This window comes from Schizophyllum commune (assembly GCF_000143185.2).
Source record: "Schizophyllum commune H4-8 unplaced genomic scaffold SCHCOscaffold_6, whole genome shotgun sequence".
Classification (NCBI taxonomy): domain Eukaryota; kingdom Fungi; phylum Basidiomycota; class Agaricomycetes; order Agaricales; family Schizophyllaceae; genus Schizophyllum; species Schizophyllum commune.
Genome location: NW_026089543.1, coordinates 1,758,350 through 1,783,577, shown reverse-complemented (window position 1 = coordinate 1,783,577; position 25,228 = coordinate 1,758,350). Strand labels below are relative to the sequence as shown.

The 25,228-nt window shown below is 56.6% G+C and overlaps 10 protein-coding genes across 10 annotated transcripts; 7 read left to right on the top strand and 3 right to left on the bottom strand.

Annotated features, from left to right (window-relative positions):
- SCHCODRAFT_02579143 (PLP-dependent transferase) lies at positions 1 to 2,707 on the top strand. The gene is made up of 3 exons (XM_003031642.2): positions 1 to 888; positions 945 to 1,628; positions 1,679 to 2,707. Exons 1-3 carry the CDS (start codon positions 355 to 357, stop codon positions 2,507 to 2,509), a joined length of 2,049 nt encoding a protein of 682 aa, XP_003031688.2. The 5' UTR covers positions 1 to 354; the 3' UTR covers positions 2,510 to 2,707.
- On the bottom strand, positions 2,570 to 4,287 carry SCHCODRAFT_02626673 (Arv1-domain-containing protein). The gene is made up of 8 exons (XM_050345363.1): positions 4,112 to 4,287; positions 3,738 to 4,007; positions 3,625 to 3,679; positions 3,552 to 3,572; positions 3,412 to 3,495; positions 3,239 to 3,353; positions 2,941 to 3,188; positions 2,570 to 2,887 (listed from the first exon to the last, which is right to left on the bottom strand). The coding sequence occupies exons 1-8, from the start codon at positions 4,196 to 4,198 to the stop codon at positions 2,751 to 2,753; spliced, it is 1,017 nt and encodes a 338-aa protein (XP_050200139.1). The 5' UTR covers positions 4,199 to 4,287; the 3' UTR covers positions 2,570 to 2,750.
- An 818-nt stretch (positions 4,288 to 5,105) lies between these two features.
- On the bottom strand, positions 5,106 to 8,223 carry SCHCODRAFT_02501652 (UvrD-helicase-domain-containing protein; the record flags this gene model as incomplete). The annotated part of the gene is made up of 16 exons (XM_003032087.1): positions 5,106 to 5,225; positions 5,254 to 5,410; positions 5,461 to 5,512; positions 5,566 to 5,632; positions 5,682 to 5,763; positions 5,865 to 6,028; positions 6,110 to 6,274; positions 6,414 to 6,515; positions 6,569 to 6,669; positions 6,770 to 6,940; positions 7,054 to 7,143; positions 7,199 to 7,249; positions 7,303 to 7,391; positions 7,442 to 7,771; positions 7,821 to 8,068; positions 8,119 to 8,223. 16 exons carry the CDS (start codon positions 8,221 to 8,223, stop codon positions 5,106 to 5,108), a joined length of 2,094 nt encoding a protein of 697 aa, XP_003032133.1.
- Positions 8,224 to 9,173: 950 nt separating this feature from the next.
- SCHCODRAFT_02668055 (uncharacterized protein) lies at positions 9,174 to 10,454 on the top strand (the record flags this gene model as incomplete). The annotated part of the gene is made up of 7 exons (XM_003031643.2): positions 9,174 to 9,207; positions 9,257 to 9,421; positions 9,476 to 9,515; positions 9,567 to 9,805; positions 9,861 to 9,985; positions 10,038 to 10,109; positions 10,164 to 10,454. 7 exons carry the CDS (start codon positions 9,174 to 9,176, stop codon positions 10,452 to 10,454), a joined length of 966 nt encoding a protein of 321 aa, XP_003031689.1.
- A 712-nt stretch (positions 10,455 to 11,166) lies between these two features.
- SCHCODRAFT_02502626 (uncharacterized protein) lies at positions 11,167 to 12,489 on the top strand (the record flags this gene model as incomplete). Its single annotated transcript, XM_050343135.1, has 2 exons — positions 11,167 to 12,016; positions 12,068 to 12,489. 2 exons carry the CDS (start codon positions 11,167 to 11,169, stop codon positions 12,487 to 12,489), a joined length of 1,272 nt encoding a protein of 423 aa, XP_050200138.1.
- Positions 12,490 to 12,966: 477 nt separating this feature from the next.
- Positions 12,967 to 14,780, top strand: SCHCODRAFT_02599942 (uncharacterized protein; the record flags this gene model as incomplete). The annotated part of the gene is made up of 5 exons (XM_003031644.2): positions 12,967 to 13,125; positions 13,177 to 13,734; positions 13,783 to 14,154; positions 14,209 to 14,406; positions 14,463 to 14,780. The coding sequence occupies 5 exons, from the start codon at positions 12,967 to 12,969 to the stop codon at positions 14,778 to 14,780; spliced, it is 1,605 nt and encodes a 534-aa protein (XP_003031690.2).
- A 1,165-nt stretch (positions 14,781 to 15,945) lies between these two features.
- SCHCODRAFT_02542664 (uncharacterized protein) lies at positions 15,946 to 17,508 on the top strand. The gene is made up of 7 exons (XM_003031645.3): positions 15,946 to 16,233; positions 16,289 to 16,389; positions 16,450 to 16,597; positions 16,655 to 16,966; positions 17,018 to 17,109; positions 17,160 to 17,316; positions 17,366 to 17,508. The coding sequence occupies exons 1-7, from the start codon at positions 15,960 to 15,962 to the stop codon at positions 17,446 to 17,448; spliced, it is 1,167 nt and encodes a 388-aa protein (XP_003031691.1). The 5' UTR covers positions 15,946 to 15,959; the 3' UTR covers positions 17,449 to 17,508.
- A 404-nt stretch (positions 17,509 to 17,912) lies between these two features.
- SCHCODRAFT_02668051 (acyl-CoA N-acyltransferase) lies at positions 17,913 to 20,229 on the top strand (the record flags this gene model as incomplete). The annotated part of the gene is made up of 11 exons (XM_003031646.2): positions 17,913 to 17,984; positions 18,032 to 18,141; positions 18,202 to 18,284; positions 18,354 to 18,448; positions 18,541 to 18,670; positions 19,289 to 19,473; positions 19,603 to 19,760; positions 19,827 to 19,893; positions 19,945 to 20,007; positions 20,057 to 20,148; positions 20,202 to 20,229. 11 exons carry the CDS (start codon positions 17,913 to 17,915, stop codon positions 20,227 to 20,229), a joined length of 1,083 nt encoding a protein of 360 aa, XP_003031692.1.
- Positions 20,230 to 20,728: 499 nt separating this feature from the next.
- SCHCODRAFT_02503088 (CMGC/CLK protein kinase) lies at positions 20,729 to 22,632 on the top strand (the record flags this gene model as incomplete). The annotated part of the gene is made up of 8 exons (XM_050343141.1): positions 20,729 to 21,190; positions 21,243 to 21,321; positions 21,370 to 21,550; positions 21,601 to 21,767; positions 21,818 to 21,918; positions 21,970 to 22,108; positions 22,163 to 22,428; positions 22,486 to 22,632. 8 exons carry the CDS (start codon positions 20,729 to 20,731, stop codon positions 22,630 to 22,632), a joined length of 1,542 nt encoding a protein of 513 aa, XP_050200137.1.
- A 698-nt stretch (positions 22,633 to 23,330) lies between these two features.
- On the bottom strand, positions 23,331 to 25,000 carry SCHCODRAFT_02668049 (uncharacterized protein; the record flags this gene model as incomplete). Its single annotated transcript, XM_003032088.2, has 9 exons — positions 23,331 to 23,411; positions 23,465 to 23,680; positions 23,732 to 23,755; positions 23,809 to 24,136; positions 24,187 to 24,374; positions 24,432 to 24,550; positions 24,603 to 24,619; positions 24,670 to 24,902; positions 24,953 to 25,000. The coding sequence occupies 9 exons, from the start codon at positions 24,998 to 25,000 to the stop codon at positions 23,331 to 23,333; spliced, it is 1,254 nt and encodes a 417-aa protein (XP_003032134.2).
- Between the last annotated feature and the right edge of the window lie 228 nt (positions 25,001 to 25,228).

The following is a 25,228-nucleotide window of genomic DNA, read 5'->3' as shown; positions in this document are numbered from 1 at the left end:
GACAACTGGAATGCGGATCCCCACGTGATTGTACGGCTTCGGCAGCCGGGATTGGGCAGCTTTTATGCTTTTGGAGCGCGCCGTGCACTTCTCCTCCTCCCCCCACGGTCGACACATACTACGCCCCGAGCAGAGCGCCTTTTACGTCGCCGCCGTCGCCTCTGCGAGATAATTGTCGGCGGGTCGCGTGCCGTGGCAATTGCCGAACCCAAGGATCTCACGCCGCGCAGTCGGCTGACCTCCTGAGCAACACGTAAAAGCTGTAACGACAACCCAAGCTCCTCGGTCGCCAACGCCCACCAACGGTTCCTCACCAGCCGTCGCCACTCTTTTCCTCGACGGTGAAGTTGCAGGATGCCCTCGGGATCGCCACTACCTTCTCCGATGGCCTTCGTTCGTTCCTCCACATCTTCCAAGTCCCTCTTCAGGAAGAAGAGCGCGCAGTCCCTCCCCTCGTCCGCGGCGAGCTTGTTGTCGGCTGTCTCACAGGCCGACGCACAAGCACGCGCCGCGGGGAGGCCAGCAAGCACGACCAGCACGGTCCCCGCGCTCACCATGTCCTCAGGAGCGTCGTTCTCGTCCGCGGGAACGGCTATGGATGTCGACGACAACGAAGACGGCCTGGCGTACCCGATCCGCTCCCCTCCTACTTCGGAGCAGGTGTTCACGACCGCACACACTGAGTTCGGTCACTGCGCCAACGAGGAGTACCGCTCCGCATCCGCTCACGATGAGTCCGTACACGGCGTCCCCGAGATGGATCCTCCCTACTTCATCCTCATGACCACCTACATCTCGTACCTCCTGCTCATCGTCCTCGGTCACGTACGTGACTTCTTCGGCAAGCGTTTCTACCCCAAGTCCTACGAGCATCTCGTACCCGTCAACGTGAGTCTAACGCGACGCGACGCGCCCATGTCTCAGACATTGACGATATCACGCAGGGCTACGCGCCGCTCACGTCGGATTTCGACTCTTTTTACACGCGCCGTCTGAAGACGCGTCTGCTCGAATGCTTCACCCAGCCGGTCACTGGCGTCGCCGGACGCACGATCAAGTTCATCGACCGCTACTCCACCGACTGGAATGAGACCATGATCCACCCCGGCACGACTACCCGCACACTCAACATCTCGTCCTACAACTACCTTGGCTTTGCTCAGTCCCTTGGTGGCTGCGCTGACGCTGTCGAGGAGTCCCTTCGTCGGTACGGCATCGCTTCCTGCGGTACGCGCATGGAGGGCGGCTCCAGCGAGCTGCACAACCAGGCGGAGGCCCTCGTTGCCCGCTTCGTGGGCATGGAAGACTCTGTCCTCTCTTCAATGGGCTTCGCGACCAATTCTGGCCTGATTCCGGCGCTCGTCGGCAAAGGCTGCCTAGTTATCTCGGACGAACTCAATCACGCATCCATCCGCTTCGGTGTCCGCCTCAGCGGCGCCCACGTTCGCATGTTCAAGCATAACGACATGAACGCCCTGGAGAAGCTCCTTCGTGAGGTTATCAGCCAGGGTCACCCGAAGACGCATCGTCCCTGGAAGAAGATCCTGGTCATCGTCGAGGGTCTGTACAGTATGGAGGGCGACATGGTGAAGCTACCGACTCTGATTGAGCTCAAGAAGCGCTACAAGGTTCGTGTCTGCGATACGTTTTATGCGGACTTCGGCTTACCTCTCCCTAGTTCAACCTTTTCGTTGATGAGGCACACTCCGTCGGTGCCCTCGGTCCTCACGGCCGTGGCGTTTGCGACTACTTCAACATCAACCCCCGTGAAGTCGACATCCTGATGGGCACGTTTACGAAGTCCTTCGGCGCTGCTGGTGGCTACATTGCCGCCAACAAGCCCATCATCGATAGCATTCGTCAGCATGGCCACCTGGGCACGTACGCCGAGTCCGTCGCGCCGCCCGTCCTGATGCAGGTCATTGCCAGCATGGCCAGCATCATGGGTGTTGCACCTCCCGTCCACAGCCCCTCCCCTTCGCGTGGCGCCGTCGCCAAGATCCCCCAGGACGACGGCTACCAGCACCCCGGCCCCATTTCCCCTGCCATTCTCCCGTCCTGGCTTTCCCTCCCGCCCGCGCTCGCCTCCGGCGTCGAAGGCCAGGACCGTATCCGCCGCCTTGCCTTCAACTCGCGCTACCTGACCGTCGGCCTGCACCTGCTCGGCTTCATCACGTACGGGCACCCGTTCTCGCCCGTCGTGCCGCTCCTGCTCTTCCACCCCGGCAAGATGCTGCTGTTCCATCGCATGATGCTGTCGCGGAAGACGCCGATCTGCACCGTCGTCGTCGCGTACCCGGCCACGGACCTCGTGACGTCGCGCGTGCGCTTCTGCGTGAGCGCGGCGCACACGAAGGAGGATATCGATACCGTGCTCGTCGCGTGCGATGAGATTGGCGACTGGCTGAGCTTGAAGCAGGGGATTCCGAAGTCGGAGCGGCTGCCGGTGAAGGAGATCATGGAGCGCGCAACGGAGTTGGTGAATGAATACAGGTTCGACGAACACTAGATGGTCTTTCATTGAACACTGGGTGCACTGTCAAGTGTGCTTGTAGGGTTGTAGGGCCTTGTCAGGCGCGGGGCGCTGGCTTGCGATTTATAGATCTTACTCTAAGAAAGAGGTGTCGTCGAGATGCTTTGTTCGTATATACCCTCGCGATTAATTGCAAACAACTACCGTGCACTTCTTGTGCATGGCCCACAATCGTTCTGACGAGAAGCAATATTGGAGTGTTAGGCTGGGCAATGCTTCATGGTATACTATACGCTAACCAAGCCTCGCTTGCCTCCCCCATCCATGCACTCACATATTGCGCCATCGCGGTCTTGACCGCCCATCCTATCAGAATCACCAGCGTCGTCACAAAGGGATTCGCAGCGAGGATGACTAGTTAACCGAGTTAGCCTGCCCAGACGAGAGAGAAACGAACGCCGACGAACCTCTCAACCCAAACCCGGCAGACATCCCTCCCAGCACGTTGCGCACGACCCATTCCCTGTCTATCCTGTCGTCGTCCAAGAGGTGGAATATCTGCCGGGCCCCGTCGTTTGAGCGGAGGACTTTGGGGAGACCTATGGCGTAGTCGGATGCGGGGCTTGCAGGCGAGGGCTTCCAGATGGTAAGCATGAAGAGGAGGAAGAGCTTAGTGAGGGACGAGTAGAAGAGTGTGAGGGGGACGAGGGAGCATCTGTTACACGGAGGATGAGCGTAGGAAGGGAGGATGTCGGAGCTGCGTACCGAAATTCCTGGCGGACGTCGGATGGCGCTCGTTGGCGGAAGGCATCGTATGCTTTTAGTGCTCGCACGGCGACGAAGCACGACAATGTTACGCCAAGGTGAAAAGCGATGGTTTCTGTATATGGGTCTCTGTGCCTGAGCTCGCTTGGAACCTGAGGGAAAGAGCAGCTGACCTGCCGCACATCCCAAGAAAGCTCGAGTCAACGAGCGTATATTGTCCTGGGTCCATGGAGACTCGTCGTACGGCTGTCCAGGGTCTGTGCCAGCTTCATCAGTAGATCTTCTACCAGTATCGGCGAGAGCGTAGACATACTCAGATGACACCATCGAATAACTCCAAGGAGGTCAGCCAGCTGTGAAGACACAGGCAGAAAAGCTCAGCGTACAAGCATCAGCAGCAATGAGCGGCAAGCCCAGCCGCGCGACGAACATCCATCTCCTCTGTGCATCCGTGTCAGAGAAGTCAGTGGCTATGGATAAACATCATGTGTGAGCCTACCGCTTCCCTTTCGCCGTCTCTCAGGGCTTTCGCACTATGATCTGACTGAGCTGGAACCGCGCTTCCCTCGTTCGTCGTCGCTGCAGCAAAGCTATCCCTCTCGGTGGCCTTCTCCGGACTTGTGGTTGATTTTCCCGCTTCCCGGCGATGCCCAGTCCCTCGGTTGTATAGAAGGTGTCTGAACACGCCGCGTTTGAGTAAAATGAGGTCCAGGACGAGCGCTAGGGTGTCGTGCTCGACATAAGGATCCGCGAATGCGTGGCAATGCGTCTGAACGTAGACGGTCAGCGCAAGAATATGGACGATCATCATGAGAAGAGGAGCCGTTTCATGCTTGGAGTGTAAAGGTGCGGCGTGGGGGAGATTCAACTCACACATTCTTCGAGGCGGAGGTTGTATGCAGATTCATAGACCGTGTATAGAAAGGGCACGGCAGCTGTACATGTTGTGCATATGGGCATGTCTAGCGGGTTCCAAGGCCATAAGGAGGTCTCTCGCAGCCTCAGAGAGAAGGAAGGCGATAGGGCGACCTATGAACGCGGGACACAAGTTCGACCTCGGGTTGATCCGACTAAAGGGCATAATATCGCACGTGGTCCAGCTTTATGGCCGAAAGGCTAACATCGACATCAGGCTTGTATTCGGGAGTATGAAGCACGTAGTATTCAGTACACACACAGGTAGAGTAAGACAAGAAATTACAGGTCAGCAAGGTAATGTACAGAGATCAACTCTCGTCCGAACCGCCTACGGCATAGGCGGCTTGAACTTTTTGTTTTGGTACCCACTCCCCGCAGCAGTCGCGCTCATTCCAAGCCTGCGCTTGACCCCATTGACGGGAGGGGCCATGCCCACAGCAGGCGCGCCTGGCGCGCCAGACCCAACCGCAACGCCAACGGGGTGAGGCATCGTTGGCGTCGCCCCGTGCGGATTGACAGACGAATATGGTGCAACGCCTTGAGGAACCGGCGGCGCGCGCGTCGCTGCCGCAGGATACGGCGCATACACTGGCTGTGGCGCCGGCGAAGTGTAGTAGGACGAGTATGCTGGCTTGGCGGGAGCGGAGTAGGGCTGCGGCGGCATGGGGTTGAGCGTTCGTGCGGACGATACAGGTGGCGTCGGTGCTGTCTCTGCCTTGAGAAAGCTCGCGGAGGAGACAAAGGTCGGGGGCGGTCCTACTTATGGATCAGAGAGGCACAAAACAGAAAGGCGCGGAAAGTATACCTTGCGATGAGGGTCCTGAAGTAGAGGACTGCGAGCCGGACGGGGCCACATTCTCGCTGCCGCCGTAGAAGCTGCCATTCTTCGTCGTACGACGGCTACAAGAGTCGATCAGCCTTGCCGTGTCACTTTCACTGAGTCAAGCACTCACAACTCAGCCACACGGCGCTCGACCTCAGCTTCATCCGGAGGTCGCCTGTCAAGGACCTTGGCCAACACGCGCCTGTCTTCCGCGTTGAACTCGGGCGCCTTGATCGTGAAGATAGTCTGCAGCATACTCGGTACCGGGGTCGACGTCACGGCGTAGTGAACCCACCTTATTCTTCTTTGTCACAGCAGCCAAGAAGGGCGACACCTCCTTCGTCTTCTGCTCGCCGTTGACCTTCCGCTTGGCGGCGTGAGTGAGGTACAAGAGACCCTGCGCGCGCGTGCATGCAACGTAGAGCAGTCGCCTGGTGAATGTGAGCAATACGAGAGACAAGAATACACATATCGACCTCACCTTTCCTCCGCATGGTCTTCAGTCCGGTAGAAAGGGAAGATCCCTTGCTCAACTGGGAGGCATACATGTCAGTCGGATGCATGTCAGAGAGAACGTTGCTCCAACCTGAGGGAACCATGACCACGGGCCATTCCAAGCCTTTGGCGGCATGGCATGTCGATATTGTCACTTTCTGGATGGACATCAGTAGTCGTCAGATGGATTGACAGGCTGGTTCTCACATTTTTGTCATCCACCTGCTCCTTGTCCCCTTCAGACGACAACATCGACGCCTGGAGGAACTTGCGCAAAGGCGTGGTATCACTGGAGGACCGTCAGCCTTGTGAACGCGCAAGTAGGTGCCCGTCAGCCTAGTCATAGCGCAGGCACGCGTCGAAGCAGGCTAGGGGAGACCAGAAACTCACGCATCCCCCTCATCAACCACCACCACATCCTCCTCGGTCGCAAAGTTGATCAGCTCCTTCACGTTCTCCCAGCGCGTGTCCGCGTCTTGCTGCGTGCGCTTGAGGTGCTCCTCGTACTGCGTGAGGTCGACAAGCTTGCGGATGAGGTCCGCGGGGAGGGCGCCCTGGGGGTCGGGTTAGCGAGAGGGGATAGCTGAGGCAGTCCGAGCGAGCATCCTTTCAGTACTCCAAACGAGAATCCTCACGTTAGTCGCATCCTCCCTCAACTCGCGCATATGCCCCACAAATCGCTTGAGCTTCATCTTGATCGCGGGTTTGATATCCGGCGTCCGGCCGTCGCAGATCTTCTCTACCAGCTCGAGCGCGGAGAGCTTGGACTTCTCGGCGCGGGCGGCAATTTCGCCGAGGGTCTGGGGTGGGGGTTAGCATGAAGTGCGAGTAGGGGGTATAAAGCAGCATAGGAGACAAGTAAAGTGGCATACGGGACGAAGGAAGCAGCATAACGCAGCATCGACACGAGCAAAGCACGCCACAACCTCCAATCCTTACCTTATCGCCGATCCCCCGCGACGGAACGTTGACCGCGCGCGCAAACGCCGGGAAAAAGTGCGGGTTGTCGATGAGCTGGAGGTACGCGAGGAGATCTTTGATCTACCAAAGCTTCATTAGAACCAAACCACTCGTCAGACCCAATGGAGACCAACCTCCAACCGCTCAAAGAACTTATGCCCAGCCAGCACCCGACTCGGTATGCCCTCCTTCTGCAACGCTGCCTCGATGGGCCGTGATAGGGCGTTGAAGCGGACTACAAAATATCATCAGCACCACAACATTCCCAAAGTCCCTGTCCCATTTGACACCACTTCATTCCCGCTCAAACAGGATAACGAATCAAATCAACTCACGCAGTATAACAAAATCACACCACCTCACCACGCCGCCCATATTCGCCACCACGCGCTTGATCTCGGTCGCGATGAACGCGGCCTCGGCCTGCTCGGACGAGAAGGCGCGCAGGACCGGGACCTTGCCGTTGGGGTGGGAGGAGCGGAGGGATTTTTGGATGCGGTCCTTGTCTGGGGAGGGGGTGAGTGGGGTGGGGTGGGTAAGGAGGGAGAGGGACGGGATGGGAGGTAGATGGGGTGGCATGGTTGGGTGAGGGGGTCGTGAGATGAGGAGGGCTGCGCACCTTCGTTGACGATGGCGAGGCTGGAGGAGAGGATGTGCCCGGTTGAGCGGTAGTTCTGCTCGAGCAAGATCTGTTCGGTGAGGACAAAGTCTGAAGTCGACGTGTGAGCGAGGGGAATGGGGACATTGTTTTTACATTATCGTACCTTTCCTCATCTTGGCCAAGTTCCCAACTTCAGCGGCGCGCCACCCGTAGACTGGAATCATGATCAGTCCAGCATCGGTCAGGGTCACGCGGTGAAGTACGCACTTGACTGATCAGGGTCGCCGACGATGGTGACACAGCGGTTGACAGCAATGGCTCGCATGAGCTCGTATTGGGTCGTATTCGTGTCTTGACTATTCCCCAGATCAGCCGAAGCGTCTCGCAACAAAACGACCCCACTCACAACTCATCCACCAAGATATGTTTGCACCACTGCACGGTCTCCCTATGCTCCCTGAACAGCTTCACGCCAAACACAAGCAGATCATCGAAGTCCATGCTGTTGTGTTGCCGCAGTGACGCCTCGTAGTCGGAGTACACTTGCGTCACGACGCGCTCGATCTCGCTGGCGGGGTCCTCAGACGAGGTGTTCTGCTGTCGGCGAAAGAGATCGTCGGAGGTGAGGCCTTTCGCCTTCGCGTTGGAGATGCTGGCGAGGACGGTGGCGTCCTTGAGGGTGTTGTCCTTGAGGTCGGCCTTGTAGCGGGAAAGGTGGTTTGAGATGATCTTCTTGCTGTGCAATGTGTGAGCGAAGGAGACATGGAGGAGGATGGATCACGCACGCCTCGTCAATGTCACAGATGGTGAAGTTGCTGTCCACCCCGATCTTGCTGCCGTATCTCCGCAGGAACTGGGCGCACAACGCGTGGAAGGTGCCCATCCTAATCTGCGAGGTCTGTTCTGGCCCCAGGAGCTTGGTGAGGCGCTCGCGCATCTCGTTCGCGGCCTTGTTGGTAAACGTCACGGCGCATATCGCGTATGGGGGAATCTTGTGATGAAGGATGAGGTACGCGATGCGCGAGGTTAGGACCTGGACCTATGTCAGCAGATTGTCATGATACGACAACCATTGTCGCACACCTTCGTCTTCCCAGACCCAGGTCCTGCCAGGATCTGAAGGGGTATGGCGGGGTCATGATGTACGGCTTTCGACTGCGCTTCGTTTAGCGCTTGTAGGAACTCCATGGTGTCCACCAAGCAAATGGGGTTATAAAAGAGCACAAGCTGGCAATATTCGACACCAAAGCAGCTTCCTTCGAGCAGCTGAGGAGAGATGATGGTCGTGCGCGATGAGCTCGATCGGCGCATGCCGACTGCTGCTGCTGCTGTATTGCACGTGATCGCGATTCTCTATCACGCTGGTTTCCCACGGTTCGTGTTTAGAGTAGACCCAAATGGGGATTTCGTGCATTGTTCTGTCCCACCATCCTCGGTGCGCGACCATCATGCGTTCAGCAGGCGCTCGATTCCTCGTCGTATAGACTCCCCGCGTCATCTCAAGGCAATGAAGACGTGCAGAACGGAAGGCCTCTTGTATATTGACCCACCTGGACCCACTTCCTACGGATTGCGACAGTTGACTCGTGTTTGAACGCGCAAGACAAGGCTCAAGCCGATCAATTAATCTTGGCATGAACAGGGACCGCTGCGGCGCCCGAGTTGCGATGCCCGTTGCCAGAAGACGCACACGCGGCAGCGATCCAATTCACACAATCCCGTCTTCCTTACAGGGAACAATCGCATGCGTCGACGGTCGAAGACGGCAATTCTTCCGTAAGGATCCATTCGAGACTCCCACTATTCATCTGAAATAGGCAGCGTCTCTGTTCAACTTCCTGAACCCAGTCCACTTCCGCATCCGCTCGGGGAGCCCGTGTCGAAAACAAGGGTGTGTCGTTCCTGACGAGGGTCGTTAGGTCAGCGACTGCCAACGGGTTCAGGGTTCCTAAATGAATGATGGGGACTGCAGGGATCCCTCCCGCTGCCGGTAACTCGCGTCTGGCCTGCATCATGCACACCCACTCGCGAATGGCATATAGCCTGACGGTGATCACTGGCCACTTTACTACGGCCCGCCGTACCCCTTTCTCTCCCTCTCATCGCTCGGACGCCGAGCGTCGGGCTCGTGCGCTGCGATGCCCGTTAATATTACCCCCGAGCAGGCTGCTGGTGCGTGTTATGAGGCTCGATTCGCCCGCCGAGACTTATGCATCTTCAGATACGGCCAAGGGACTAATCACGGTCGCTCTGTCCGTCACTCTCTTTCGACTTGGTATACGGTTGCACGACAAGCGATGGGGCTGGGATGATTTCTGGGCTGCCCTTTCGATCGTCGCTTCGTCCCTCGTGCTCACCGGCGCGTGCATATCGTTGACACCCAAACGTGAGTCGCAGTAATCTCTCGCCTCATACGACGATATTTACTCCCTCATTCCAGCATGGATGAGCAGAGACGTCTTGGTACTGGGCTATTACTTGTGCGTTCCTCTGGCCGCGCATATTCTCCTACGCTGATTCCTCCCCGGTAGCGCCGCCACGGGCTTCTACTGCACCGTCTGGTCATGTCGATTATCCATCCTCTGCACCATCATGCGTATCATCCCTAATTGGTGGATCAAGTACTTCCGTGTCATGGGCGCCGCCTTCGCGGGGATGTGGCTCTTCCTCTTCGTTCAGGCGCTCGTGCATTGCGAAGGCGATCCGACTTGGAAGGATACGACGGGACAATGCTCGCTTGGGCGTCCGGTGGCTATCGCGCAACTCATAAGTACGTCGATGAACCTTCCTTTCAATCAGTCCTACAACTCACTTTGCCTTTATAGCCGATATCGTCTCGGACCTTGCGCTCAGTCTCGCGCCCGTGAGCATGCTATGGCAGGCCAACTTGCCCAAGGGCCAGCGCGTGCGGCTGATCACGGTGTTCGCATCCTGCATTCTGACGACCCTTGTAAGCGGCATACTTCGCTCTTCATAGTTCACAACGGACTGATCCTCTACAGGTCTCCCTCGCCCACGCCTACTGCATCTGGGTCAACAGAGGACTCGACGAGTTCTTCGCTGCGATGTTCGAGGTACGACCCCACAATCCCGTCTTACCAAACACCGGCTAATTCGCCCTACAATAGACCTCCGTCAGCATGATGGTCGCGAGCCTCAGCGTCCTCGTCGGCTTCTTCACCCGCCTCAGCCGCGGCGGCACCAGCGGCGGGCACATGAGCACGAGCGGCGGCGCGACCGGCGCGTCGGGCATCGAGCTCAGCAGGGCCGGGCGCGCGATCAACGTGGACATCTCCACGACGGTGTGGGTGGACGACGATGGGGAGCGGGGGCAGGCGAAGTCGCACCCGACGCGCTCGGTGGAGGAGGGGCTGGAGTCGTACGATAAGAAGGCGGATGATAGGGTGTACGATGGGTGAGTTGTGTTCTGATACATTTTCCTTCCTTCGTTGCTTCGCTCCTTCCTTCTTTCTTTATTTCCTTCTTTCCTTCCTTCCTTCCAGAGACCTGCATGTTTACTGACTTATGCGGAAGGTATGTTCGCTAGGCGCGAGGCGTCTACTTCTCTCTTTTACGTCTAGATGTATAAACTGGATTTTCTACTTGCTAATGATATAGTCCATATACATGGCTTGTCGCTCTTGAGCCTTGTCGGCGATGTCGCTGGCAAAATGCGTGCCGCCCGTACTGGCAATAAAGTACATCGAGGAGTGGTCAAGATGGCCCTCGGACTTATTGTCGGAACTCATGGCAGAGGAAGTCGTTGCAAACATCGATATCAAACCCAACTGCCCAGGGAGGTCTTGTGAGTACACCGTTACATTTGCGCTTGTTGTCAAAGAGGGTCGTGCACGATTCGGGTCGAAAGAGAGCGGGCGGGTAATGTTCTTGAGGAGCACATGCATCAGGCGTATTTGATGACTTTTATGAGGTATTATGCCATCTTGGGCTCCAGGAAAACGACGAGTCTAGTGACGAGGTGGACAATAGCATGAGCGTTCAGTCTTGCAGCTCAGATCAATAGCGCGCCCATGAGCGGGCGCAAAACGCCGAGGCACGCGTGTCGGAACTTGCCGAACGCACCTTGGCTCCTACTTCCACCGGCGCTACTGCATAACCTCTGAGCTCGCTATGACCGCCATATCCGATGACTCAAGCACCACAAATTTACCGCAGGAACTCATAGACGCCATAATCTTTGCACTGTACTCGTCACCAGACGAGGACTCACCGGTTCGGCAGCGCACACTAAGAGCTTGCGCCATAGCGCATAGCTCTCTTCTCCAACGCTGCCAACAGTACCTATTCCGGGATATTACGCTTATAGTACCCTCTCACCGCGTTGTCGACGCGCCGACCTGGACGCCGACCCAGAAACTTCGCGACGTCCTCACGCGCTCTCCTCACCTAGCGGACTATGTCCGGGTCCTCCGTATCGAAGAGCGCTTGACGCCGGTCAAGAAATTGCACGGAGAGATAGAGTGGGGAGAGCCGTATGGCGCCGCGCGAGAGACTGGACTCGTCCCATTGCTACATATCTTGCCGGAGTTGGAGCATCTCGCGTTTACCGGTCACATGCGGGACCGCGTACTTCCCACTGCGCTCGGTCAGGCGTTCGCTATACCGCCCGCGCTTCATACCCTCGAGCTAGCAGTGGTTTCTGCGCCGCTTCTTCTCCTTCAAGAGATGCGGCTCCTGCAAAACCTGCAGACGCGATCCGTGCGATGGCTGACACCTGAAATCAGCGCGACCTCCCACCCGCATGAACGTCCTACGATACGCGAGCTGGAGCTACATCAGTCGACCCTTCCTCGTTGGCCTTCGATCCCTGTCGGAGGCGATGCGGAGTCCCCTATCGACTTGAGCGCCTTGTGTGGCTTCAGCGTCACGATGGGCATCGATATGTCTCCTGCTGTACATCACCTAATCAGAACGTGTCGGGCCACCTTGACTAAGCTCGAAGTTTGGCCTACGGATTCCCGTAAGTGACGATATGCCTGTCGGACCTTGTACGAAATCTCACTAAATCCAGCGACCTTACCGGTCAGAGATCTCAGCCCAATGCCCGTCCTGCCGCTAGGGGAGCTATCGATTCTCGAAGAGCTGGTCATCCGCTCGCCTACCGGTGTAACCGCTGCCAACACCCGCAGTATGTGGAACTGGGTCTTGGGCTCGCTCTCTGAGCTCCAGGCGAGAAACTCGCCGACGACAATCGTCCTCACAATCGACATCTCCTATCATAGCTCGCACGCACTAGGAACGATGCACTTCACCGAACTAGATTGCGCTCTCTCTCGGATTTCCTCCCAGCTTCGCTCATTCACGCTGCGCATCAATCGGAGCACGCTCCTGCGCTGGATAACGAAGGACGACTTTAGAACGCGCTTGGAGGAATGCTTTCCGCTAGTGGCCCCTCTGGGCATCCTTTTTTTGGACGTGCCGGACCCACAATAGACGGCCTATCCAAAAGCGCGCGTTCTGGAATTCCTATGGGCGCGTATCTACCGTTCAAATGAGGGTGCGTTAACTGGAAGCGCCTCGCATATGTGGAGATTAACTGTCTGTTCATTCTCAGCGGTCAATGGGCCTCTTGTAGTTGTTTGGTAGCGGTACGTTCCCTGCTAGGGGGTTCATGGTTAGACATATGCTCATGCTTTCAGCTGACTGACAGGCTACTATGTCGTACACCTGCGTAATAGATACGGAGTCCGCGCTTTCTTTGCGGTCAGATGCTCATCCCGCCGCACTGGAGCCTGAGTTTGCCTACCTTGCGCGCGTGCCTCGCGGACCGAGAGCGTATCCCCTTGTCGCGATACCTCCCTTCATCCACCTGGCCGGCCTGCTCGCGTATATAAGGAATCGAGAGGTAGGCGCCGTCGGCCAGCTACTCGCTAACGACTTCTTCACCCAAGTTCTTACCTGAGCCCTATCATGTACGTCTACGTCGGCAAGCTCAACTGGCTTCCGGAAGCCGACAACGAGTGTATCACCGTCGTCTTTCCTGGCGGGCTCGGGCTGGAAGATCCTGTCTGCGCGTATTGGCAGTGGTCCGTGACTGCCAACAACGCGGAAAAGGTCAATACTCATCAGGTAAGTTGGTTTGGCGCTCTGTTGATAGGCCTTCTCTGACGAGAGCGGCAGTATGGCAGCATCAGGACCGTCACGAAGACCGCGACGCAGTATAACATTACCTTCGCGTGTCAGGACTACCTCGTCGATGCAGAATTCACGGCCGACCTTAGGTCTATGACGATGAAGATGTCCAAGGCTACCGGCGAAGCGTCATCGAGTTCGACGTTGCAGATACAGATGTCGACTCCCAGCCTCGTCCCTTCTGCGAAGATATACACTGGCAAACTTAACTGGCTCCACTACGCAACCAACGAGATGGTCACGCTGATAGTTCCGAACGGCGTCGCCAACGGCGCGAAAGTCGGACTCTACTTCCAGTTCACCACCAACTGGGCAGGAGATCACAAAACGAGAGTTTGGACCAGCTCTACGTTCTACAATGTCTCGGAAAACCAAGGCATTGTCTCGGCCACCTTCAACAGTAGCTTCTACACATTCGACATCACTGTATACCCCGACCCGGGCCTTCCAAATTCGAATGCAAGGATCACCATGCGCCAAAATTCGACAAGGCACTGCACGTGCGACGTGCAGCGGGCAGACTGGAGGCAGCTTCATCGCAAGAAGGTAACCTCGAATCACCTTTCACGCGCATCGGTACTCATTGCTCATTAGGCGCTCATCGTCCGTTACGGAACCGGGACCGACAATGGCATATTCCTCCTCCGCGACATGCTCACGACGGACCTGGGCTTCGACGCCGGGGACGTCGAGGTGCTGTACTACAACTCCGAGCCGGCGAACGCGTCCGCGGTGGTGTCGGACAGGCAGGGGGCGCCCACGGCAGCGCGCTTCAAACCGAAGCTGACCAGCTTCCTCTCGAGCGCAGAAGCTGGCGAGGTGCGGTTCTTGTACCTGGACACCCTCGGGGCCACGGAGACGACCGGAACGGCGGATGAGGAGAAGGGGATAGTCTTGGCGGCGGATGACGAGGGAAGGGAGAGAGAGACTATCTACAATGAGTGGCTCGCGACTACTATTCGTGAGGTAAGTGGTTGACTATCGACATCGACAGTCTTCGCATTACTGACTCGCCCGCAGAACCTCAAGACCGGGGTCAATCTCACTATCCTTACTTCGTCCTGCTTGGGCTCAGGGATATTGGGCTCGACAACCGCCACGGGTGGCATCTTGTTGTCGGCATGCCACGAGACGCAGTCGAACATCAAAGCCCTGCAGGTCAACGGCAATAACGTGGACCCGTGGATGTACGCCATCGTCGCTGTCATCAAGAAGCAAGTAAGTCGTCACGCATTCCTGCGTAATCCCCGTCACTGACACTCAAATTTTTGCAGGCAACGGACCAGCGTAGCGTTCCTACCTATTCTTCCCTCTTCACCGGTGCGAAGAAGTTCATCAAGGCACAGCTGGCCCGTTCCGCTCTCGGCGACAAATACAAGGGCCCCAGCACCGACGAGCTCAGCCCCACCATGCGCAAGCGGGACCTGGGCACGAGCAACCAAGATCCTCAACTCATCTACTTCGATGGCTACGTCAACCCGCACGAAGAGAGGTTCTTGTTTCCATTTGTATCTGCGCGTGGCGGTCAGGCTATAGGCGAGAAGGTTGTCCGCTTCCCTCGGGATGAGTACCCGACGACTTGGATTCTCTAACTTAGTGGGATTACTATACCATGGGGATGTGTAGCTTGGTTACATCAATGTTGGCATGTTTATGGAAGTCTTTGGATGTAACCCCGGATGCAAGAATCCAGAAATGCGTCTCGTGAAGGAATATATAGTACTGCAGGTCACATCTGTAGACGTCAGTTTGAAAGCTCTCGTGTCCCTAGTTTTCCTTTCGGGTCTGACCATGTGCGTGGCGGCCCGCTGCTGCCGTCCCGATCGTGACCTTCCACCATGCGCAATCGCCCATGCTCCCCTTCAAACCCGTCATTCGCGTTCTCGAGCTCAATCCCCGCAATTGCACTTGGCATGCAGATAAAAACTAGCCCCTTGGGCTCCGCCGGATTTCTGCTTCAGTCTGAGCGATAGGTTCGCACCGCATGAAACATCCGAGTCATCATGGACAACGCGATGGAAGCAACGCCTCGCGAGAAACAACGTCTGATCTAAGCACGGCCTACGCCAGTGTTATAAGTCCGACAAAGATGCGTCTTTGTGCCCTTTCGACTCCCTTTCCCTCATCAAGGCAGCAGATGCAAGCTGTAAGTAGTACAATGCCTGTCGACGCCAACCTGCGCCTGCTCATCGCTGGCTGTGACTGAAACACTTTACTGTCCCCTTCACAGTCTTGATAGGCTTGGAAGTGAGGGAAAAGGGACAACATTGCTCAGCGCCGCATATATGATGCTACCGAGCCGCCCGATTCCTATGTGACCAGACCTTGCAGATAACCAGCAATATTCTGAAAACCTTCGTTTGCGATTTTATGGCGAATGAGATGCTCGTTATAAGGCTACGGTGATAGACAAGGCTCAAAGTCAGCGACCGACGTGAGGTTGAAGTTTGTGACTGTCACGATCACGTGCCTTGTACGGATTTTTCCGCAACGCTCTGCCGCGACGACGCGTCTCTTGATGCGGCCTTCCATGGCTCCACACTTGTATGTGTCCATATCTTCGACCTGCGCGTAAAGGAAGACCGTGTTCTGCGACTAAAAGGTCCGGCTTAACCTGCTCATGAGCGGTATGAAGTGATGTCGAGTATCATGCCGGTGAGACGCGTCTATGCCCGCGAAGGGGTATAGCGAGCCCCACCGGAAACCCAAGGCTTGCATCTTCCGCTCTATCTCACTGCCTCTCTCGACTACATCTTTTTGAGTCTATACTCATGGCGACCCTAACTGGGTCGTCATCTGATGCTGCCGTACCGAACCGCGGATCCGCCACGGATGCCCTACAGGGGACGAGCCCTACCTCTCCGCAAGAGGATTTTGAGGCTGCGTACCAGAATCTACTCAACGCTTTGCTCTGGAAAAACCTAGCAAACTATACTGCCGTCGTGCTTCCCACATCCGTTCTCTACACGCTCGCCACGCGCGGGAGGTCTGCGCTGACTGTTCAAGGTATCACAGACCACGCATCAATCTATGGCTATCTTCCTGGTATGTTAATCAGGATACTTTCCGTACTAGGTGCTATTTCACACTCTTTTCTCAGCCTATATCTCTAGCGCGTTTGAGCCTCTCGCGCTCTTTCCAGGTGGGAAACCAGTGTCAACAGAAGACTTGCGCAAAGCATATGCGCGGATATTCGAAACGGTTAGTCTCCCTGAGCCTGTCCTTGCGCTTCGAGGATATAATCTCACCTGATAATTGAAGGAAGCCGGGAAGAGCTTGTTCAATCACTGGATATGTGGATTCGGTCTCGGCTTCCTTTTTGCTATATTCGGGAGGAGGCCCACAAGGGCGCCGACCACAGGCAGGATGGCAGGTTGGGCTATGGAGAAGCTCGATACAATTTCGATGAGTAAATCTTCCGTGACGCTTTGTTGTTTGGCTTCATTTTCTCACCGCTTTCCGACAGTTGTCGACATGCCAATCTGCGGCGGCGCCATCGGCGCGCTGGTCCATTACTGCAAACGCGGTGCCGAGCTAGTCAAGCCCTACGGAAACCTCTCTTTGACCGATGCAATGGAAAGACTCGCAAGGATAATCTCAGGCATCGACTGGCCGTGGCTGCGTGACTACACGTCGATACAATTGTGGTCTGGCCTCAAGATTGTTACTACATCATCCCTAGCGGCAATCCCGAGTATCACTTTCTTCCTGCCATTCCAGTCATCCTCGGTGATCCCAAGACTCCTAGCAAGGCATGCCGCCTTCTGGACCTTCGAAGGTTGGTTGAATCAAGGATGTGAAGAATATTGTTAACGCATCCTTTGCATAGGGCTCCTCATTGGCGCGCCTATCGTCCACAGCGCCCTGTCTGAGTGCACGCACATTCAGATTCGAGAGATGCGCCAGCAGATTTTCGAGGGCGTACGTGTTTCTTGTCTCGTTTCGACAAGGCACTGATGAGCCTCATGCAGCCCGAGGCAAGTTTGTGGAACAGATACATTGCGGTCGGCGCAGCCCTCGGTTGCTCTTCCCTTCCCTTTCTCGTCAAGCGCTCTCCGACTTTCCCACTCGTGCGCGACTTCGTTCGTGACGGCCGATTTTTGAAGACGCCACGGAATATCATCACTCGTCAGTCGTGACTCAATTATACCTGACTCGAAGCTTATGCATTCCCCAGTTGGAGGAACCGCGATGTTGCTCGGTGGCGGTCTTGGCTCGGCGACTTATCTCGCACGGATTGGGCGGTCTCCGAGCCATTAGTTACTCAGATGTCGTCATGTCTGCACACGCTCCTTGGTCTATTATATTCTCTTCACTGTCAATTGCAACGCTACAGTGCGTGATAGCCTCAATGTCGAGCCTCGCTCCGGATGGTTCGACTTTCGGAAGAACCCGGTCACGAGGACGTGTGAAAGAAGTCACATGCCAACAAACGGTTGACCGAGGACCACCTTCAAGCCGCGCCCATGCGTCCTCCAACGGCGGTAAAACCGTACGCAATATTGCACGGCACCCTGCTAACCACCAATCTCTCCACATGATGTGTGAACGTAACGAGGTTTCCTTCTAGACTGCGATTTCCTGCATGCACAGTACGTACAGGCCTGCACGATCGGCGATGAGGCGACGCGCGTTATGCAAAGAGGTGAAAGACAGCCTCATATTCTCGCGGGAATATGGGTGGTGGTCGGCCTCCATCTGTTTGAAACCCGACATGAGCGGCTATGCCTGGCGACCTCATTCAAGCAAAGGACCCTCGTACCTCAAAACCCGACGAGCTACAGAGCAAGGTCTTAGTGGCTTTCTTCCAAGCGCTCTGTTCCAACTATGTCTACAGTTACAGTGCTGCCGCGACTCCGGCGTACCTGGTATATACCCTCGCTACGCGGGGCAGATTCGCTCTGTCCGTCTCAGGCCTCGCGATGGCAGTCGGGACGTTCATCTGTATACCTCGTAAGTCCTCCCCAGCTTCCCTGCGCACTTTTTTCTGATGATATTCTGTGCCATCTTCAGCCTCCATTGCAGCATTGCTGGCAAGCCCCATTCGACTCCACCATATGAATGCGCAAGGGAAGCAAACTACTGGGGCGGTTTAGGTGAATGCATCCACCGGCTCGCGCCTTCAATACAGTATGCATTACCTCTGACGCTGCTTCCTCGCACAGGGCTCCTCTCAATCATGCCACTGACCCATAGCTTGATGCTCAAAGACAACAAGGGCGCTCCAACGCGCAAGATCTTGAGGGACTGGCGTGATGCTGTGAGTCTCCTTCGTTTCTTCATCGCAGTTTCGCCCTCTCTCTATCCTAATGAAAAGATAAACGACCAAGATTGCGAGTTTGGGCTCGTCAGATCGTTGGTGGCGCGGTGCTCGCGGGCGCGATCCTCCCCGCGCTCCTCCTCGGGCGCGCGCCCAAAGCCTTCTTGCAAGACTTCACCCGCAATGGGAAGTTCGTATACTCTTTCCGCAATGTTGGCAAACGTGAGTACCTGTTCATTCTCTGGCGGCGTACACTACGCCTCTCGCGCGCCCGCTCACTTACGCATTGCAGTCGGGGCCACCTGCTTAATGTTTGGCGCAGGACTCGGCTCGGCCGCGTATCTGATTCCGGGGATCACCTTTTGAGCTGTCCTTTACTTACTTCCTACCGCTTGATGTGGCATACTATACGCTACAAGCGTCACTCCTTCAAGTCCTGTTCATTTCTTGGGCCTCCAATAGGCGGGTTTGCTCGTACATATCAGGGCAACGCTAGCGCTGTAGCAGATTTAGATCGCTGGAACGCGTGAGCATGGCCAGGATGTCAGATCTATCTCAGTGGGCCGCAGTCTGCGGCGCAGAACATGTACTGCGAGGGTTATCAACCTTTGTGAGTCACACAATCATCTCTTCGGTCCCGAGAGTGGGTCTATCGATGAATCCGCGCCATATAACATCTTGACCTTCCTCCACCACTCACCTTGCCAAACTCACTACCGTAGCGACGCTCAGGCCTCACAGCTGTGACGCTCGGCCCTTACAACAGTAGCTTTCACTCCACCTTCACAGCAGTGACGCTTGCTCGACCCATACAACAGTAATACTCGGCCCTCATAACAGTGACCCCTACACGACCCGCGATGGAAATCGTACTCTACAACCACGCCCAGCACGAGCACCTCCTGCCGGCCTTTGGCGAGATCCACGTCGCGTGCATGAAGCACGACAACCTGTGCGCGACCATCCTGACGTACGACACGGCCAAGGCGACGGCGCTGTATCGCGGGTTCGCCGAGGAGAGCGTAGTACGTCGCGTCCTGCTTCAGTGCTGGTGATTGCCGATGCAGCGTCGTGGGCTGGCGGGTCGCCTAGCGTAGCATTAGCCGCAGCGCCGTGTATGCTCGCCTCGTCGCACGTTGACCTTCTTCGTATAGGATGGCCGGCGCAACATGTGGCTCGCAAGGGCGCCGTTGGAAGAGGGTGGCGAGCCCGAGGTCGTGGGCTTCGTGTCGCTTGAGAAGTCGCAGGCAGAGACGGGCTCGTTCAGAGGCGACGTGCAGAAGCTCATCGTGTCGCCAAGATATAGGAAGAAGTGAGTCGTTGTCTGCTGCAGCGAGGGCTTCGCTAGGGCTTCTTGTGACGCTCACCGGTCCGACAGGGGCGTTGCGCGTGCTCTACTGGGCAAAGTCGAAGAGCTTGCTGAGGCAGAGGGTCGGACTATACTGGTGAGTGTCATGCCCGTGCATCGGCGAGTCACAGGATAACGCCAGCTGCAGACTCTCAGCACGGAAGTTGGTAACCCAGCGGAACATGTCTATCGTCGGCTGGGCTGGACAAGCGTACGCAGCATGAGGCTTCGTCGAGGCGCAGCTTACCGGCGTTCACTAGTATGGTGTCATCCCGCGGTTCACGATTTCCCCGAGCTCATCGCACGAGCTCATGGATGAGGTTTTCTTCTACAAGATGCTGCCCTCGCACGGGTGAGTTGACTGCTTAACTGCAGGGATTAGACGCACTGACGGAGATCGCCCAGAACGAACGTCAAGCTGCCGCCGGCATGAGCGGAAACGAGGCGCTCTGACGAGAATTCGGTCATTCATTACCATACCTTTGTAGACCGGACATGTGTAGCACCAGGTTAACGACCGCAGCAGAGGGCCCTTGCAGGCGTTTACAGGCCTTTATGGGCGAATGGAGGCCGGGAAGGAATAATATAGTCAGGTTTCCGGGTAGCGCATGTTCGTCAACGAGGTCGTATTTGAGCATTTCTGCTCGAGTAAGATTGGATGTGGAGGCCACCAGTACCTGACTGCCCCCGAGTTACGTGCGCTTGTCGTGAGATAGCCGCGCGCTTCATCGCCTGAGGCGGGGACGCCGGACCGGCAAATGCCGACGCCAGGAAGCAAAACCAAACCAAACAGTGGTTATTCAACGCGAACGCAGACGACGCCGACGCCAACCTCCTTGCTTTCGACGCCGACGACAGCGCAGGCGGCCCCGACGATGCAGGCGGCCCTCAGACAGCAGCCAGCGATGCTCTCCACATTCCAGAACCAGTCCATGGCCAATGGTCAGCCAGGTCCGAGCGTCATGCCCACCCCTCCCGTAACCGCCACCCGCAAACGCAAGCGCGCACACCAGTACACCGTCAGCTACAGCGAGGTCCAGGAGGTCGACGACAGCGGTCGCCTACGCGAGGTCATCGTCATAGACGACTCGCCGCCCCCACCAACTCTTTCCCCTGCCACGAGTGCCCACACCAAGTTTTCCGCCTCCTACCAGCCTCCGGTCTACTCGGCCCCCATTAGAACACGCGCCCGCGCAGCCGCCGAGGCGCAGGCCCTCTCCTCGTCCTCTGCGTCTACGGCAGCCGGCCCGGCAGTCAAGAAGCGGCGGAGAGACCCCCAAGACTCGGTCGTTCGTGCCCCGCCAGCGAAGAAGCCAGCAACAGGCGCCGGGGCCGCGCAAGCACTCGCCCAGCAGGGCTCCTGGGAGACTAGAAGCGGTGCAGCATCCGATGAGGTGAGTCGCATTGCTGGCGTCCCCGGGATACGTGTATCGATAAAATTGCCAGACGTCCAAGGGCCCCGTCCCATGCGATGACAAGGAGGGCCACTATATCATTGTACCCGACGACATCATAGCCAACCGATGTACGTGCCATCCGACTACCCCGGACTCGCTTCCTGACGACATTGCAGACCGTACAGTACGGCTTCTCGGTCAGGGGACGTTCGGCAAAGTCGTGGAGGCAGTCGACACGCAGACCAAACAGCGTGTGGCCATCAAGATCATCCGAGCCGTGCCGAAGTATCGCGACGCGAGCAAGATGGAAATTCGCGTCCTCAAGAAGTTGAAGGAGAGCGATCCGCTCAATAGACAGTGCGTACGGTGTCCGTCTGGCGCGCGCCAGTCGCTCACTGTCCTTACAGCAAATGCATACACCTCTTATCGTGGTTTGATCATCGCAACCATATATGCCTGGTCTCGGAACTGTTGGGCATGTGCCTGTACGATTTCCTCAAGGAGAATGACTTCGCACCGTTTCCGCGCCATCAAATCCAGTCATTTGCGAGGCAACTCCTCGGGAGTGTGGCGTGTATGTCTTCCGGAACTTACCGTGCGTCGCAATCTGACGTTGGACGACAGTCTTGCACGATCTACACCTCATCCACACCGACCTGAAGCCCGAGAACATCCTGCTAGTACACAACGACTACAAGACGGTCAGGATACCTGTCCCGAACAAGGTTTGCCATTCTTCTCACCAATTTGCGTGTCGTTTCTCACGTCCACTTTAGCGAAGCGCGGCAAAGGACAAGCGGATCCTGCTATCAACCGATATCCGCTTGATCGACTTCGGCTCGGCTACCTTCGAACACGAGTATCACTCTAGCGTCGTCTGTACAAGACATTACCGAGCACCAGAGATCATACTGGGTAAGAGTGGCTGCTGCTTGGACGCCCGGCGACGTGTGAGCTGATATTTCGCAGGCCTAGGCTGGTCATACCCCTGTGACGTCTACTCGCTTGGCTGCATTCTCGTCGAGTTCTACACCGGTATCGCCCTATTCCAGACGCACGAAAACCTCGACCATCTCGCGATGATGGAGATTGTCATGGGCAGAGTACCCGACCGCTTCGCACGGCAGGGCGCAAGACAGCACCCCGAGTGGTTCAAGGACGGTCGCATAGACTTCCCAAAGACGAAGTCGACGAGGCAAAGCAAGAAGGACGTTCGCGCGACGAAGCCCTTGCGGGTAAGCACGCCCTTTCCTCGCGTACGTTCGGACGGGATGCTGACAGCTGCCGCGCAGGACATCATCACGAGCTCAGACATGATCAACCGGCATTTCCTTGACCTCGTCACCAAGCTGCTAGCCTGGGACCCGGCGCAGCGCATCACGGTCCGCGAGGCGCTCAGCCACCCGTACTTCTCGCTCAGCATTCCTGAGGAGATCTAAGCGGCCTTGGGCGATGCATGTTCATGACGACGATGGAGATGGGGCTCGGCGCTCACGACTACGCCCCGCGCAGGCGGTGGAGTAGCTCGTGGTGACGGCGTTCAGAACCGCGCAGTGGACGCCCTGCAGGCCAGGCCAGCGTCGGACGGTGCTCACGCTGCAGCGCTTCGCGGGAGCGCTACCTGCCCGCTTCGCCCGCTCGAACTACGTGCGGCCAATGAACCTTTCGTTCGCTCGATCTTATGTTGGGGAATCAATGAGACAGACAGCTTGTGTAAATCAATGTGTAACATTCCCGGGTCCGCAATGTTCGTTTCTTTCTGGTCTCGCGCTCGCGTTATTTATCCATTGTGTGTCGTTGGGCCCCTCGTCTATCCGTGTCCTTCCCTACATCAGTGCCATTTCGAATTTTCTATGCCTGTGTTTCTGGTCTACTACGCCTTTTTCCTCTATGGCTCGCGCTGATGTCTGTTATACTAGAAGGCATGGTGGGCCTGCAGGGTGGCATGACATTTGCTGATGAATCTCTATGCTCTCGTTCGTACATACATGTATCCAATGCAACACAAAGGAATCGGGCGGTATGAGGGACTGTTTTACATGCTGTACGCTCGAAGGAAGGTAGTATGCAAGGAGTGGCATCTAGGACAGAAGGACAGGCGTTCAGTAGGGTGTGCGACGAGGAGGAATGGGAAGGATCAGGCGAGGCGCGCGAACTTGATCTCGTTCGACGCGGCGTTCGTACTCAGGTAGATGTTCTTCAAGAAGACATCGCCCAACTATGGTACAAGTCATCAGTCATGTTCAGCAAGCGCGAGACTCGGGCGCGTACCAGCCACAGCGTCGGGTGCGCCCTCCCGCTCGACACGATCTTGGAGATGCAGTTGCCACTGGCGTCGGATGGCGCGAAGACAAGGTCCCGAGGATCGATCGCGAATTGGTGATCGTTGAACGAGAGGGCTAGCGTGTGTTTGACCGTGCAGGGGACCGTCCATGTCTGATCATCGAGCTTGGAGCCGTCTAGGAGAGCGTTAATCTTCGTTGCGTCCTGGGTGCATGTCAGCATGCCGCGGTCCGAATGGTTGCGTTTGCGACGTACCTCCTCTGGTATCACAAGCAAGCTCTGCGTATACCGCATCAGCACTTCGATGCAGTAATCACGAAATCCATCCTCACCGTCCCCGTATCAACGATCCCAGTCCGATTACGCAAACCCAACGCGCCCGCATCGACGTGCACATCCTCCATAGCGACTTGCCAATATCCATCTGAGTTCATATTCCTCATCGACACCATGCTGAGCGGGTCGTACTTCGACGGGTCCATGGCCCCGAAGGTCATTTCGCCGTCGTTCTTGCCGTCCGCCACACGAGGGAGCTGGTAGGAGACGATGGGTTGTGAGACGACGCCGGCGCGGGATAGGGCTTCGATGAAGGTGGGCGTGTCCATGCGCGAGGCCCTCGATCCTGCCAAGCCCAGAATGCCGTCGAACGGGATATCTGACCTGCGATAGCCGATGAGCAGTCAGCGGAAAAGAGCACGAAGAATACACACATCGCGAAGTCGCTGCTCTCCATATCCGCGATGCCAAAGGTCATGGCATCCAGATCGAAGCCCGCCACCGAGATATGGTCGCGGACGAGCCGCCCGTTGACGAAGCCGCTGCCATAAAGGATGGTCCATTCGTCAGAGGACATCTCAACGAAGGAGGAGCTGACGTTCGGGCCCAGGTAAGCGTGGTTCTAAGAAGAGCAGCAATGTCAGGCATATGCTGGGCGCTGAAAGGGAGGAAGACTCACGCAGCTTTCGCCAGCGACCGAGACGCAGTGCTCGGATGGGACCCAGAGATCGGCTGAACCGGAGTCGACGAGCAAGCGGAACTGGCGCGAGGGCGTACCCATCCATACATTGGCAAGGTCTGGTCTGATTGAGTCGTGGTGCACTGGTACGCGTCAGGCACAAGCACGTACATCCCAAGTCGTCGGCTCTGTTGAAAGCTTAGCGTCATTCATACGATTCATCAGGAGCATCACGTACTCAATACTAAGCGCCAGGGAGTCCTTCCTACTCGCCGGCCCGCTGGGGTCGGTAACGTTGAAGAGATTCAAAGCTGAAGGGACGCCGACAGGCCCGGGCTCGGTGAAGTTGTGCGATGTGCTATTGTGTAGACCTAAGATATGCGTCGGCGGTGGACTGTATCGCTTGCGACGAGTAACTCGGGGTCGCGCGTGCCCAGCAAAGGCGTGAAATCGACTGAGTCCATGAGCTATCTATCGGAGCGATCAGAGCATTGGAGGGAAAGTGACTATAATGCACGTACCTGGAGAGCTCTGGGCTCAGAGACGATGACGGGGAAGGCGACTTCCATGTCCCCTTGTCTACTACCAGCCACCCGCCCAACCACAAATGAAGTCTGCAGAAAGAGAAGAAAAAGCAGGCCAAAGCGAGTCGCCATATCACAAATGAATGACCGCAGGACAACCACAATCTGGAACAAAGAGCAGAAGACCAGAAAGGAAATCCCTACCTTCGTAATCCCAAAGTCTATTGTACTTCCGCGGGGGCTGATCATGACACGTTCCACGGTCTTCTGTGA